The sequence below is a fragment of the Ailuropoda melanoleuca genome, chromosome 12, assembly GCF_002007445.2.
Source record: "Ailuropoda melanoleuca isolate Jingjing chromosome 12, ASM200744v2, whole genome shotgun sequence".
In the NCBI taxonomy this organism is placed as follows: Eukaryota; Metazoa; Chordata; class Mammalia; order Carnivora; family Ursidae; genus Ailuropoda; species Ailuropoda melanoleuca.
In genome coordinates this window covers 71,793,457-71,808,466 of record NC_048229.1, presented here as the reverse complement: position 1 = coordinate 71,808,466, position 15,010 = coordinate 71,793,457, and the positions used below count along the sequence as shown (strand labels likewise).

Sequence of the window (15,010 nt, the reverse complement as noted above, 5' to 3'; positions counted from 1 at the left end):
CTTGTGAGAGACATTACTAATTGCTCAGGGCACTCTTTCCACCAAACATCAGGATGCTTGTCCACATTCTCTACCTAGTCTGGTAACTTTCATGGAGACCTAAAAGTTAGCGTTAGAGTTAAGATCTATTTATTAATCTTGCCTGAAGACCAATTGTTGTTTGCTAAGTAGTATCCAGCAAGCAAAATAGACCAAAGGGAAATCTAGGTTACTGAATCTTGTGGGTATGGCTTTTGGATAATTTGTTGGCCAAATAATAAAGTCAAGGTCTGAGTTTGCCCCTTAGCAAACCAGATAATCTCTTAATCCATTCCTTCCAGTCTTGCTCTGTCTCCCAACCATTTTCTCTTCCTCATGCTAGACTCATTTTGAATTTCCCTCTTTAACCTTCATCTGTTCTTTTGAATTAAGCTTCTTCTCTTGATCTTTCTGGTTGGAGTACTTGGGAGAAGGATCATCTTAGCTATAAGCCCTATCTCCTGGAGTTCCAAACTCTGACACTGACTTGTATGAACCCTGGTTGTCTTTATTCACCATTTTGAGACAAACTCAGACTGAATGCCTTATCGAGGTCATCTGCTTGCCCAAAATGTTATCCCAAATGATAGAAACTGGGAGAATGGATTAGAGTCCACTTCCATTGCCTACTTGAACAGGCTTGACATTGTCATAGTTCCCCCATAGTTGCCAGAGATGTAGGATCTTAGTCTATTTTTTGAGTTTTGGTCACCATTCTAATATTTGCTGAAGTGTGATGTGGGGCAAGTTAGCACATCTTTCTTTCTTTTTCTTTCTTTCTTTCTTTTTTTAAAGATTTTATTTATTTATTTTACAGAGAGAGAGACAGCAAGAGAGAGAGGGAACACAAGCAGGGGGAGTGGGAGAGGAAGAAGCAGGCTCATATCAGAGGAGCCTGATGTGGGGCTTGATCCCAGAACGCCAGGATCACACCCTGAGCCAAAGGCAGACGCTCAACGACTGAGCCACCCAGGCGCCCCAGCACATCTTTCTTTTTTCAGTTTGTTCTCCTTTCTGTGAAGTGAAATAATCCTAGAGCCTAATTCCCAGGAATGTTCTGGAGATTAATGAGAATTATGTAAAATTTGGCACAGTACTTAGAGTGTGATGAGATTGTACTACCATTAATGTCTACTAGTTTCATTATTGTCATAATCTTTGCGGGGATTCTGTCTGTGTTGGAATAGGGGTCAACCAAAAACAGTTGTAGGTACAACTTTCTTCCTAATATTCTTCTCTTCCCTCCACACAACTTTTTATTGTCATGTAAATTTATTCTCCTAAGACATCTAAATCACAGTTCAGTCAGATTCAGGTATTTCCTCCCCCAAATTGTGCCACGTTTGATAGAAACCAACATAATTTGAATAATTAATCAACATCCAAATATATCCACATCAGTCAGAACTCAGACTTTATTATTGTGTAGTGAACAAAACTAAAAACTTAATTCCAAGCACGTGTAGTTAAAGTTTGCTGAGAAAGACATTATTCATCAAACATATTCGATATTTAAAGAAAAAAAATGACATTTATTTGAAGAACAGAATATACTTAGAATTGTTGGCTTCTGAAAAGCCCATTTCCCCCAAGCCTAAGCTTTGTAATTTCATATTAGGCAATGAAGTTATTTTATACAATTTAGTTAAACTATTTAATGGAAATAGCATTTGACAGAATAAAATATTACATAGATGTATGAATCCAAAATAGTATTATTTGAATCCAATGTTCAATCTCCAAAGGTAGATTGCCCCTAATAGACTTTAATATATGCTTGTTTAAATATATGTAAGTACATAAAGTATGTAAAAAAGGAAACTGACATGTATAATATCAACCCTCAATTTCATCCAGGAGAATGAGGGTACTAAAGCCAGGGAAAGTAGACATATTTTTTTCTTACTTCATTTTCCCATACAGCCTGCCTTAGGGTTACACGTCCAAGTCAGAAATTGTAATGTAATTCTGGGACTAGAAATTAACCAGATACGCTGCTTTATCATTTCCTTTCAGAACTTGAGTAGGCATTTTCAAAATCAGTGCGTGTATATGATGGAGGAAGAGGGTCATAAAGAAAACAAAGTTAATTCAGAACATTTCTGAGACATCCACGTTCTGACGTGGCAGCTAAGATGCAGGTCCCACCAGGGGATGCAGCAACTCAGAGAAGTTTATGGGCTAGCAAGGTGCTGTGGCTGGGACAGAACAGACCGGGCGTCAGACGGAGAGGTTTCTGGATTATATCACACCCAGACTCTCTGATTTAGAGAATTCTCATCAATCAAATATATAGTAAACTTTCACAAGAAAATCTTCCAGGTAGCTCTTGTGTTTTTAACACAGACCTGGTTTCTGTACAAGGGAGAGGACCTAGGAAAGTGGGAAGGATTTGATTGCCCATTTTGCAAAAGCCACATTTACAGTGTGTCCATAGCTGGATCATTATTTTTTGATCTCCTATATCCCATGCAGGGCAAAATCACAATAAAATGTGGTAGCAAAATTGGCTGACTCCTGCATTCCTATGGACACAGATGCCCGTGTGACAGTTATCATCCTATAAATTGTGACCGATCTTGCATTTTTGAGAAGGGTCTATTAAGGGATGATAAATTCGCATATGTATCTCTTGCTGCTACGACAGACCTCGTCACTCCACTTGCCCTGAGCTGACTGGGAGAACAGGGCACAGTTTTCCCGCTTACCACCGTTAGGCTGTGCGCGGTCCCAGTTGAGGAAGGAGATGGTGACTCCATGGACATCAACAAACTTGCCCTCTGTGACCATGTCATTGATGCCCAGCCAAAAGTCATTGACACCTGGCAGGCTTCTTTTACCATAGTCTTGGAGGGCATTGATTTCGTCAGAGTTTCTGGGGATAACCAAGGTTCCTCCCTTGGAGATGCAGTCTTCGTTAGCCTCATGGAAGTGCTTCAAGCCTTCCGAAGCAAGATAGCATTTCTTGTGAACTTTTGTGCCTCGGAGACAGACTGTAAAGATGTGAAATTTGATATATTAAGATACTTTGTGTGTGTTATACATCCAGGACAAGACTTGGAAAATAGCAATTAATATTTGTGGAATGAATGATGTGTCATCATAATAATGAATTAATATTTATTGGAGATTTTGTATGTGTCAGACCCTGTGCCAAGCACTTTATAATAAAGAACTCATGTAATAATCACCACAGTCCTTTACATATCAGGATATTGAGGCTCACAGAACTTGTTACTTGTAATGACTTAGTGTGTAAAAACGTAACTTACATAGCAGATAGGATCATAACTACATAAACCCAGATCTGTCCCAGCCTCAAAACATTTTTAGACTCATGCTGCTCTGATACACACGTGCTTGGTAGTTTGTGTAGCTCTATTGTGTCCTGATTTCCTTGGAACCTTTGGAACTGGGTGGTATTTCATAATTATTTAAAAAACAAACAAACAAAAAAGTCTGAGTTGACATATGGAGAGACAGTGGTTTTGTTATGCAGATAACTCACCCCTGGTAAAGTTTATCCAGGATAAACCAAACATAAAGATAGTTTTAGGGCAAAGCATTGGAGAACCAGGCTCTGACATTTACTAGGTATATAATTGTTGCAGAAAATACTTAATTTCTCTTTGCTTCAGTTTCTTCATCTGTAAAATGAGGATAATCTTAATGGCACCTATCTCATAAATTGTTGGAGGACTGATGTGTTAATGTTTGTAAAGTATTTCTAGTGCCCAGCTGTGGGTAAAGTGTTAACTAAACTCTTTTGCCTTCTGCATGGGCATTTGATCTTCCTTTAGCTTCTGAATTCTGTTCCTGGAAATCTGAGTCAACAGTATTACGAGGCAAAATTGCTTATGGTAAAAATGACCTTGAACTGGTAACATATAGCTGACCTGGGAGTTCTACATCCTCGAAGGAAGGCCATAACTTTAGTCTTCCCTGAAAGTGGTAACTCTCATAATTGGACAGGTCTCATGCAGGAGCCTTGAAGTTCTGCTTTTTGAGTTGCTATGTAAGGTATTGGATCTGGGGTTTATGAGCCTGTGGGCAGGGCCTGTTCTTGAACCCACCGGTGTGGCTTTGTTTTCCTTACAGGGCCCTGGAACTCAAGGAGGGTAGCTCCTGGACAACAGGTGTATAGCTGCATAGGTTGCTGGGAGCTCTACCCCCGTGTAAAGAGGAGTGCCAAGCTGTGGTTCTAGTCAATGGCCTTCTCTTTGCATGTGGTGTTCCAGGTGGCCACAGTAAGTCCTGTCATTTTGTGTTTAGTTGAACCTTAGCAGATCTCCCAGTGGGCACTTAGTAAACATCTAATGAATGCTGGTTATTTTCACCAATTAATATTTGCTTCAATTCTGTTTCATTGCCTATTAGAGAAGAATTATGGACAAATTTTTAAAATGCATTACTAAAATGCTTATTTTTATTTCTGTATCACCCATATATAGGAGAAGGGAGTGAAAAATCAAGCTGATTTTCCCACACAGTTATCTCCCCAGCTTTTGAATCCTTTCTCCTGGACACCTCTCTGGGTTGTCAATGTCTCTTTTAAAAAGTGTCACCTAGAACTTGACATGTACTCTAGGTACAGTTTGAATTGCTGGCAAATCACGATTTCTTTTCCTATCACTTTTGAGACAAGGCATTGATGAGTCAGGTCTTACCTGTCTGTAGGGCTTGCATTTCCTTCAGGGCATTGACTTCTGTCCAGAGCTTTTCAACTTGAGTCTTCAGGTCTCCATCCTTTTCTGTGGAGATTTTAGGGTGGGGTAGGGTAGGAGGAATGAAAAGCACATGATTAAAATAAGATAAAAATAAAATAAAATAAAGCTTTGGAACCCAGAATCTAAGGTGAGGGTGGTTTTGATGAAATTGAGCCAAGTGTACATGAAAATTAATGCATGAAAATAAGTTGGCCAGGAAGATTCATAGAGCTTGGTTGTGGTAATAATACTAGATGGTCCTTCGGTGAGACAGGGCTGCTATGACTTGCCAGCCCCATCCTGTGGGACTGTCCCTCCGTCAGGAGTCAGACTTGTTGACTTTCAGACATCTTAGAGCAAGGTATGTCATCTCAGGATCCATTCCTTTGGGTTCCTCCTGCCCGGAACACTCTTGCTCCAGCTTTTGTCCATCTCCTCATTGAGCTGAAATATCTTTTCTAGAAGGCTCTTCTGGTTATCATCTCTCTATTAGCATCTGTCTAATCTCTTTCTTTGAACCTTTACTTTTCTTTGGAGCACTTTTCTCTAATATATATTTTAACTTATTTAATTTCATGTGTCTTACTGTCCACGCTGCTCCTGATGCTTAACACGATGCTTGGCACATAATAGCCGCCCATAATGTTTTTTGGATGAATAAACAAGATTCTAGGACTGATGGGATCTGTCTTAGAAATTGACAGTTTGAACTCTTTGAAGGCAAGAATTATAATAAATTATAATAAATACCAAAAGAAAAAAATATTAAGAGCCACCATACACTGTGCACCAGGAGCTTAATTCTTTCAATATTCCTGTGAGATAGACACCATCACTGTGCTCAGTTCACAGAAGAAATAGAGGCACAGGAAGTCAAATTAACCTGCCTTAGGCCAGCCAGCTAGTAAGGTGCAGTCAGGATTCGAATCTGTCTTTCTCCAAGTCTGTGCTCTTCACATCCTTCTGATCTGCTCCTGCACAGTAATTGCCTGATCCCTAGCACATGGCCTTGGACAGAGAAGATGCTTAAAGATTGGTATCAACCCACCTGCCTCCTTACATATATGCTATGTGGGGAATCTGTGTTCTATGCTGGATTTTCAGCATTTTCAGCAAATGCACACATGCTGATTCATCATCCTCTTAAACATAAGCTTTGCAAGCCAGGTGTTTCCATATTGAGTTAAGAGCCTTCTGGGGTATCCAGGGGTGTACCCCACCTCTGTTTCACTTGATATTGCACATCAATTCTGAAAGCATCCAGTAGCTCAGCTCAGAAATACAGTAACTCATGAAGTTCCTCAAAGAGACCATTCGATCCAGAATAAATATAAGGGTACATTCAGAATGCAAAACCATCAGCTGTTGGAGGCCAGGCTCGCAAAGACCTCTGAAGACTTGCTTCCAAGTTTCAAGTTGTCACCCCTACAAATGTCATCACCCTTCCCTCTCAGCTTCCTGCTCCATTCTATATAAATATGTGGCCTCCACAGGGAAGCTGTAAACATTGTAATTAACATGAAGACATGAATAATATTAGGCTCCTGGGAGATCATTATGGAAGTCATTATCCAGGTGACTTGACTTCTGTTCCTAACCTTTGTGACAAATGTGGATGTGTTTTGTCTACAGTGAATACAGGGAATAACTATTGCAATGTAAAAATTAAATTTTATTCATTTCTGCAACATATAATTTATTGAGACCTATGAATTAAATACCAGGGAAATTTTGTTTTTGAGGTAAGTCCCTCAGTTGCCATTTTGAGTAAAACAACAACAACAACAGAAACTCCCTCTCATTTTATTTTTTTTTTCTCCAAAGGTAGTTTCAGTGTAGAAATGCAAAAATAATTCCCGGAAAATGATCAGTAAACCTATGATATAGACCTCAACCTCACTAACAACCAAAGAAATGTCAGCCTTTTTATCAATCAAAGAAATGCAAATTAAAAGGTATTTTGTTTTTTGGTTAGGTTGACGGAGCTTAAGCTGATGATAGGATGTTAAGTTCTCAGGGTGTGACAGAATGGTCACTCTCATATGCTGAAGATGGAGCAGTGTTGGTTGATGCTATAATTTTGGGAGATCATTGGAAAGTGTGGTGAACCTGCAGTTTTCTAGAAGTGTATCATAACATCCTACCTAGCATGGGGTCAATATATGTGTACAAAGCAGTTCACTGAGGCATTGGATCAAAACCGATAGATGGGAAGCCACACATAAGTTCACCAAGAACGAACAGATGACATGAATTATGACCCATCTATGCAATGGAATATTATGCAGCCACTAGAAGGACTGATGTATCCCTTATGTTGATAGTTATCCAAGATACAGTAAATGAAATAAATTAATAGCCAATTCTTATTTGGTTAAAAATAGCAGGTTTTAATTGTGCATTAGAAGGAGTCTGGGAATATTATTTCCCAACAGGTAATAGTGGGCAATCCTGTGAAGAGGGTTAGGAGAGAAAAAATGGCTTTTGGAATGCCTGGCTGGCTCAGTCAATTAAGCATTCACAAGGTCCTGGGATCGAGTCCCACATTGGGCTCCTTGCTCATCAGGGAGCCTGCTTCTCCCTCTGCCTCTGCCTGCTACTCCCTCTGCTTGTGCTCTCTCTGTCTCTGACAAATAAATAAATAAAATCTTTTTTAAAATTTTTTTAAAAGATTTTATTTATTTATTTGACAGAGATAGAGACAGCCAGCGAGAGAGGGAACACAAGCAGGGGGAGTGGGAGAGGAAGAAGCAGGCTCATAGCGGAGGAGCCTGATGTGGGGCTCGATCCCAGAACACCAGGATCACGCCCTGAGCTGAAGGCAGATGCTTAACCGCTCTGCCACCCAGGCGCCCCTAAAAATTTTAAAAAAGAAAAAAATGGCCTTCACTTTTGATTTAATAAAGTTTGGTATAATTCCCAGGTACTTAAAATGTTTTAAAATTATATGTGTTAGTGGAGAGAGAAATGTTTGGTCAGTTTGGCCTTATTGCTTCACGTACTGCTGAAGAATCTGCTTTCTTGGACTTAATAGCAAAAACTTGCAAAAATTCCTTTGGGAGGATGACGTTGAAGTGTTTTGCGCAAGTCAGTTACAAGTCAAACAGGGAAAAGCATGTGTGCGCACTTCCATGTGGTTGGGGGTGGAATGGGGGGAGCTCTACGTGACCTGAACCGAATGATTTCAGAAACATCCCCACAGCGTGCACACACATCCACATGTTCACACCCCTCCTCACATCCCTGCTGGGTGGTCACCGCTTTGCCACTGCCTCCCAGCGGTGAAGAGATGCTGGGAGTAAAAATATGCCACATCATCACACAGTATCTTCTCCTTCCCCTGCCTTCATCTTCACCAGTGTACTTTATCATGCATGAGAAGGATTTTAATCTTCCATTTAAAAGAGGAAACAGGAAATTTCAATATTGTATAAGGGAAAAAGATTCCACTGGAGAAACCTTGCATCAGACCTAAATCATAGAAATAAATGCCCCCTTTTCAGGGCATTTTATAATATGTGAAACACGACACACCAAGACAAGCCTCCTTTTTATCCATGTTGTGTCAAGTCTGGCTTGCACTTTGTTGGTATGTTTCGTATGTTTTACTAATGAAGTGAAATTGATAAGGAAATAGTGTCATAATATTGACCTTGAAATATGCTGATATGAAAATGAAAATGACTCAGAAGATGAGAAAAAAAACATCACTCTTTGTCTCCTTTGATGCTTATTTCCTCTTGCTATGCTTTCAGCATATTGCAGGTAAATTGCTGTCATCTTTGTTCTTTGCAATATATCTTTTTTCTTTTTTTTTCTTTTTTTAAGATTTACTTATTTGAGAGAGAAAGAAATGAGCAGGGGGAGGGGCAGAGGGAGAGAGAGAATGTCAAGCAGAATCCCGCCAAGTGTGGAGCCCAATGTAGGGCTCGATCTCATGACCCTGGGATCATGACCCTGATATCATGACCTGAGCTGATCAAGAATTGGTCCCTTAACTTACTGAGCCACCCAGGCAACCCTGTTTTTTTTTCTTTTTTGCCTCTTAACCCAGCTCAAGTCACCCAGATTTGGGGAATGCTTGGAGATTCAGTTTTGGATTAAAATGTTTTTGGGGGCGCCTGGGTGGCACAGCGGTTAAGCATCTGCCTTCGGCTCAGGGCGTGATCCCAGCGTTCTGGGACTGAGCCCCACATCAGGCTCCTCTGCTATGAGCCTGCTTCTTCCTCTCCCACTCCCCTGCTTGTGTTCCCTCTCTCGCTGGCTGTCTCTATCTCTGTCAAATAAATAAATAAAATCTTTAAAAAAAATGTTTTTGAACACTATATGACTTTGCATGTTGAAATATTTTTAAGTTTAAAAAGAGGTTCAATTTCTCTCTGACATGAAAAAACTTAAATGTGTAGTATAGACTGTGTAGTATAGACTGTATTTATATTGTCAGGGGTATGAAAATATACCTACATGATAACCAGTAACAAAATGGTCTAACCTTGACTATACATTTAATAAGATTATAGTTATCTTACAAATATATTTGAACAGTTATACAATATCTAGGAATGAAACAGTATACTGTAATTATTAATCAGTCTATTCTACTTGATCCCTTGCTCATAATAACCAGATATTCACGTATCCAGGTTAACTCCCTCTGAAGAATATTCTGTGTGGCTAAACTCACTTGACAAAGGATATACGATACAGAAACTTTTTCTATTAAAAAAAAGGACCTACTGCGTGATTCCTTTAAATATCAAACTGTTCCAGAGAATTAAAAGGTCACTGAGTCGGCGCCTGGGTGGCGCAGTCGTTAAGCGTCTGCCTTTGGCTCAGGGCATGATCCCGGCGTTCTGGGATCGAGTCCCACATCAGGCTCCTCCGTTAGGAGCCTGCTTCTTCCTCTCCCACTCCCCCTGCTTGTGTTCCCTCTCTCGCTGGCTGTCTCTCTCTGTCAAATAAATAAATAAAATCTTTAAAAAAAAAAAAAAAAGGTCACTGAGTCCCCTGAAATGCCATATCCACATGATGGCATGGTACTATCACCAGAGACAGTTCTCCTGGAGGAGTTTGGAAACAGACATTGCCCAGTCCCTCCCCACACTGAGCAGACCTAGAATTTTGCTGGCCTGAAAAGCCCCGTTACCTTTCACTCGGCGCTTGCTGTGCTTCCTGGCTTTAAATTTGGATGTGTGGCTGGTGGTCTGGTCCAGGAGTAAGGTGATAACCAGGATGTAAATTACAAGTCCATTCTTTGCCATGGCTCTTGGGCCAGTCTGATGACCACTTTGCCAGCTCCTGTGAAGTAGCTAAGAGGCAAGTAGACTGCTTAGCCACATCTTGCTCTGGAGTGCCTGGGGCCAGCTTTATAAAAGTGCGTGTGAGGGTTGGCTGGAATCCTGCTGACGAAATGTTTGGATTTCTTGGCTGGCCACAGCATAAGGTGGCCCCTTGTTCTTGTGTCTCATGGTAGACTTTTTTTATTTTTAATGTTCCTGTTACATTTTCTACTTGACTTGCCTTTTCAGAGTGTTTCAGAGTTAACTAAGGGATTTAGGGTTTTGCCTGCTTTCTTCTGCTCTCTTAAAGTCCAGGAGGTTTGGAGTCTGTCTGTGAAGACCCCAATATTTAAGCCCTCGATTTGGAGCTCTGAAGTTCACTTAATGATCTGGGAAATTCAATCCTGTTTTCAGGGCAAATAAATAAAGTACATCCCAAAAACTAAGAAAGCTCCTACATGTTTATGAGTGTGTGTGTGTGTGCGTGTGTGTGTGTGTGTGTGCGTGCGCACATGCATGTGATGCCAGAGTCTATACACACTCTTGTCTACACGGCTCAAGTGGAACTTGGGAATGGTTTGCTCACAGAGGGTAACAGGGATGGCCAAAGCGGATAGTCTATGATCAAACAGAAGGCTTTATATTAGGATTTTGTAAATTCATCAAGAATTACAAACTTTGGAATGAAAAGAAAATTAAGGTGGTGAGTTATTTCTGTAAGAATTAATGTGAAATATCAACTATAGCTCTTTTGCAAATCCCTGTCACCTAACACTTCCTGTCTTGAAATTACCCCAACACTTAAAAAATACTTTCAAAGAGGATATAGAAGTAACAGAAGAATAGAATGAAAGACTCGGTATTATTATTCTTACCTTAACAATGGGCTTTTTAGGACAAGTACTAGGAACAGATAGGCTTTTGTATCAAAAGCAAGGGACGTCCATTATCTTTCTTTTTCTTCTTGAGACAACATAGGAAGAATCAAGAGGTGATTGATTCCCTCTGGATGTTGGAAAACCACAGTCTAATCTATCTTCATTGCCTTCCTGTGAAAGCCTCTTTGTACCCTACCCACGTATTAACACCGAAGTAAGACCGCTAACACAGAAAAGTCTGACATAATTTATCAATGTAAGTTTGAAATAAAGAATAAACATTTTACTTATAATGCAGACTCCCTGTACTGATTTGGGCAGTCTATGAGTAGGCACTTGACAGCATTCTGGAAACAAGCTGAGCTGGGTTAAAGTTTGTATTTCACCCATTTATCAGCTGTGTGATCTTGGGCAAGTCACTGAACCTGTCTGGGCCTATTCTCACACAGAGCTAGGAATGCCTGCTTTACAGGGCTGTTGGAAAGATTAAATGAAATAATGGCTACAGGCACTTAGCATAATGCCCAGTGCTTAATGATAATAATAATAATAACATGTTAACATCCTTACCATCAATTATAATAGTATGTACAATTCATTTCATGGAATACCAGATCTTTTTGGTCTTCACAGCAAGCCTATGGGATAAATATTCTTTCCATTTATAGATGATTGAATCTGAGCCTCGGGAAAGTAGACTCGTTCATCACTTGGATTCTAGTGGAATTGGAGTAGAATTTAAAATCTGGTTTTGATTGACCCTGGAAGATCTCTCCTTTGACCTGGCCTGTGAAAAATATGCTTTGATATGAATAGGGAAAAGGATCAATGCTTTACAACTGATCTTATGATTGATTGAAAATACTTCTTGCCAGCTTCTCAAATCCTTTCCTCTGAGAAGAGATTTTGAGTTACAGAATAGTCATGGAAAGCTAATGATTTCTCTTGGATCTTCGATCTGTGTTATGTTCAAACTAGATTTGTAAGAAAAGGCTTTCTTTTTTCTTCAAAATAAATCTATATTGTTTTAGGCTCTTTTTGCTTTCCAGGAAGCCTCTGACACTTTTTGGATTTGTTTTCTTTTAGCCAGATTCTAAAGCCTATGCTTTCTTCCTTTTAAATTAAAAGACTTTATTTTTTTAGAGCAGTTTTAGATTTCTAGGAAATTTGAGCAGAAAGTATATAGAGCTTGCCCTGCCCCCCTCCCCAGTTTTTCGTATTATTAGCATCCCGCAAATAAACCAAACCAAAGAAAAACTTTGAGCAGAAAGTATATAGAGCTTGCCCTGCCCCCCTCCCCAGTTTTTCGTATTATTAGCATCCCGCACATAAACAAAAACCAAAGAAAAAATCAAAACAGAACAAAAAAATCTTGCATTTGTGTGGTGTATTTTTATAATTGATGGATGAATATCGATCTATTACTGTCAGTTAAAGCCTATGGTTTATATTAGGGTTTGCTCTTTGTGTCATACAGCTCTGTGGTTCTTGGCAAATAAGTGTATTATGTCACGTATCCACCATTACAGTACCATCCAGAAGAGTTTTGCTGAAGCCCACGCTTTTTGTTCTAATTAAATATATGAGGACTCGTTTCTTCCCCAGCTGTACTGTCTGGTACCCATCTGGACTCTCCCCTGGCTGCTCTAACCTATTACTCTCTCCCTAGATGATCTTACTCCTTCGCATGGCTTCAAATTCTCTGTTTGGGACTCTCACATTAACCTCTCAGTTTGGATCTCCTTCAGATTCACAGTTCCAGTTGCCCATGTGCCCCTTGCAGGTGGATGTCTCACAGCCATTTCAGACACGTGATGGTTAAAGTGAAATTCTACCTTCTTCCCCCATTACCATCCTATGAATTTAAAAAAATCTATTCTTCCTGACTCTTCTCCAGCACAGTTAATATCGCCAACACACTCAGGGGGCCATTTCTGAAAACTAGAAATAATCTTTGTGCTTTGCCACCCCCCACCCCCAGATCTTTGCCTGCAATGCCCATCCTTGTGACCTTGTCAACAGCAGTGCTGTGGTTTCTACCTCCACGTGGATGGTTCCTCTTTCCTGCCATCATCTCATCTGAAGTCACCAAGAGCTCTTGTCCCGACCCAGCTCAGCCACTCTGCTCCTGCTCAACTCAAGTGGATACTCCACACATTGCTAATGCGATCGTCACTCTCTGACTTAAAACCCTCCGAATCCTTCCATTGTATTTAAGATGAAACCTGGGCTTCTTACTTTGGTTTCTGAGGCCCTCCTACCTGTGAGACCCACCTGGTTCTTCCTGGTGACTTTCATGGAGACCTTTTGCCAACTCTGAGTCATATTTAGTTCTGTCTTTCTATCTCCACTGTGCTTTTCCGCGTGTTTTTCTCTGTCACTATACCATCACCCCTTCCCAAACTTGAACTCTTGGTATGAGTCCAAATCAGTGCTACTTTGTGTATGACTGACTCCTCCTTGTCCTCCAGATCTGAACTTGAAGATCACCTTCTCACATATCTTCTCTATCTGCATAATGTAGCCAGGTCCTACTCTGTTTTCTCCAAGAAGGTACCCTGTGTGCTTTATAACCCTTCTCATAGTCTGGTACTCATTTAAATATGTATTGACTGAATTGGTGCACTGGTTGGATGTCAGTCTCTCCGGCTAGGCTGTAAGTCCCCAGAGGGCAGGAGCTGTGTTGGGTTAGCTCACCTATGTGTTCAGTATAGTACTTGGCACATAGTGTTTGCTCAATAACTTTTAACTGGTGTGGCAGGATGGTTTTGCTTTTGCTTCCATCCTTTCCCACCTCTGCTCTGAGACTCCAGCAACAAGGCACTTGACCAAGGAAGTAGCAACTCAGCTCTTGGAAGAGTAGAGGGACAGACTCGTTTGGCATAATAACACTTGGAGTCGTGCTAGGTGGTTGGCTTGCAGGTGCTTGGCCCTGAGGCCAGACAAGGATGGGAGCTTTCCTTTAATTTCTCTTCTTCCTGCTGAGATTCCAAGTCCAGTTCATCCTCCTTTAGGGAAAAAAAAAAACACTGGAAACTAAATGACTGCAGGATTGGCTAGAAGAAGATGAGAGTTGGATCTGCGAATATTCTTAAGGTAAGGATTTTTGTCCCTGTCCCAAATGCTGATTGACATCAGACATGGCCTCCACCCCCAAATCCTCAACAGAAATAGCAGGGGGGGAAAATGGCAATGATCTGGAAAAAAATCACATCAAGAACTGCACACACGTGGAAGGTAATGGGGATGGCTGGCCCTGAACCCACCTTGTTCTTGGGGAGGGCAAGCCTCACTCAGTTTTCTTGGAGGCTAAACAAGCCCTTTTTTGTGGAGGAAGATGATGTCACCAGCTTGTCTCTGGGCTGGACCAGGGCTTCTGAAAGGGCTATTTAAGAAGAAGTACACATTTATAGCCAGGGAATAGGAACCATAAAAATACTGCCTTTAGTTGGAAAGTGTTTCGGCGAGGATTTACAAACTGTCACCAGAGTTTAAATTTCCTTAATAAATTGCTGTTTACAACACATCTCCTGACCACCCTGTGTAATTGATGTGTTTATTCCACTGGTTGCTATTTTAAAGTTGCTCTAAGCTGCTGTTTTCCAGAGTGTCTAACAAACAAGTCCATCGTCCTTGCTGTTTGTCTGTTAATACTCAAGGCTGAAGTCTTTGAAGGCTGTGTTCAGAGGTTCAAGGGCAGCATTTAGGGGAAGTGATAGGGCTGAAGTTGGATATAGCAGAGGTGAGATTGAAATGCTCGAAGGAAAGATTGGTTATGGTGTCTGTGCAAGTTGTCTCATTTTTACTTAGGGCTATTACGTATAGCTGTGACTGGCAAAAGTGCCAGGGAAATTGAAGAGACGGCTGAGGGCAGGGTTTAGGAAGAGGGTTCAAAGCCCTGCTAAGATGGGGCAGGATTGTATATACACAAAGAGCAAGGACTCCAGTGGTTTGGGGTTAAAATTTCAGGTCTGTTACTTTTTTGTTGTGTGATATGGTCAGACTTCATCGTTTCTCCTATTCCCAATCTGTCTTACGGAATGTTGAGAAAACTAGAGCATGTGTATAAAACATGCAAGCCACATCTTAGCTTCGGCTTCCCTGAAGACCCATCGTGTAGATGCATGAG

The 15,010-nt window shown here is 40.7% G+C and overlaps 1 protein-coding gene across 1 annotated transcript; it reads right to left on the bottom strand.

Annotated features, from left to right (window-relative positions):
* Window positions 1–2,619: 2,619 nt before the first annotated feature.
* On the bottom strand, window positions 2,620–9,992 carry CLEC3A (C-type lectin domain family 3 member A). Its single transcript, XM_002920763.4, has 3 exons — window positions 9,871–9,992; window positions 4,686–4,769; window positions 2,620–3,011 (listed from the first exon to the last, which is right to left on the bottom strand). The coding sequence occupies exons 1-3, from the start codon at window positions 9,983–9,985 to the stop codon at window positions 2,620–2,622; spliced, it is 591 nt and encodes a 196-aa protein (XP_002920809.1). The 5' UTR covers window positions 9,986–9,992.
* Window positions 9,993–15,010: the final 5,018 nt, after the last annotated feature.

What these genes read in the sequence shown, in the direction of transcription:
- CLEC3A (XM_002920763.4), bottom strand. Translation starts at nt 9,985, where the DNA reads ATGGCAAAGAATGGACTTGTAATTTACATCCTGGTTATCACCTTACTC. An exon ending in CAGCAAGCGCCGAGTGAAAG is followed by an intron (nt 4,770 to 9,870) that starts GTAACGGGGCTT and finishes AAATCTCCACAG; the next exon opens with AAAAGGATGGAGACCTGAAG. An exon ending in AATGCAAGCCCTACAGACAG is followed by an intron (nt 3,012 to 4,685) that starts GTAAGACCTGAC and finishes ACATCTTTACAG; the next exon opens with TCTGTCTCCGAGGCACAAAA.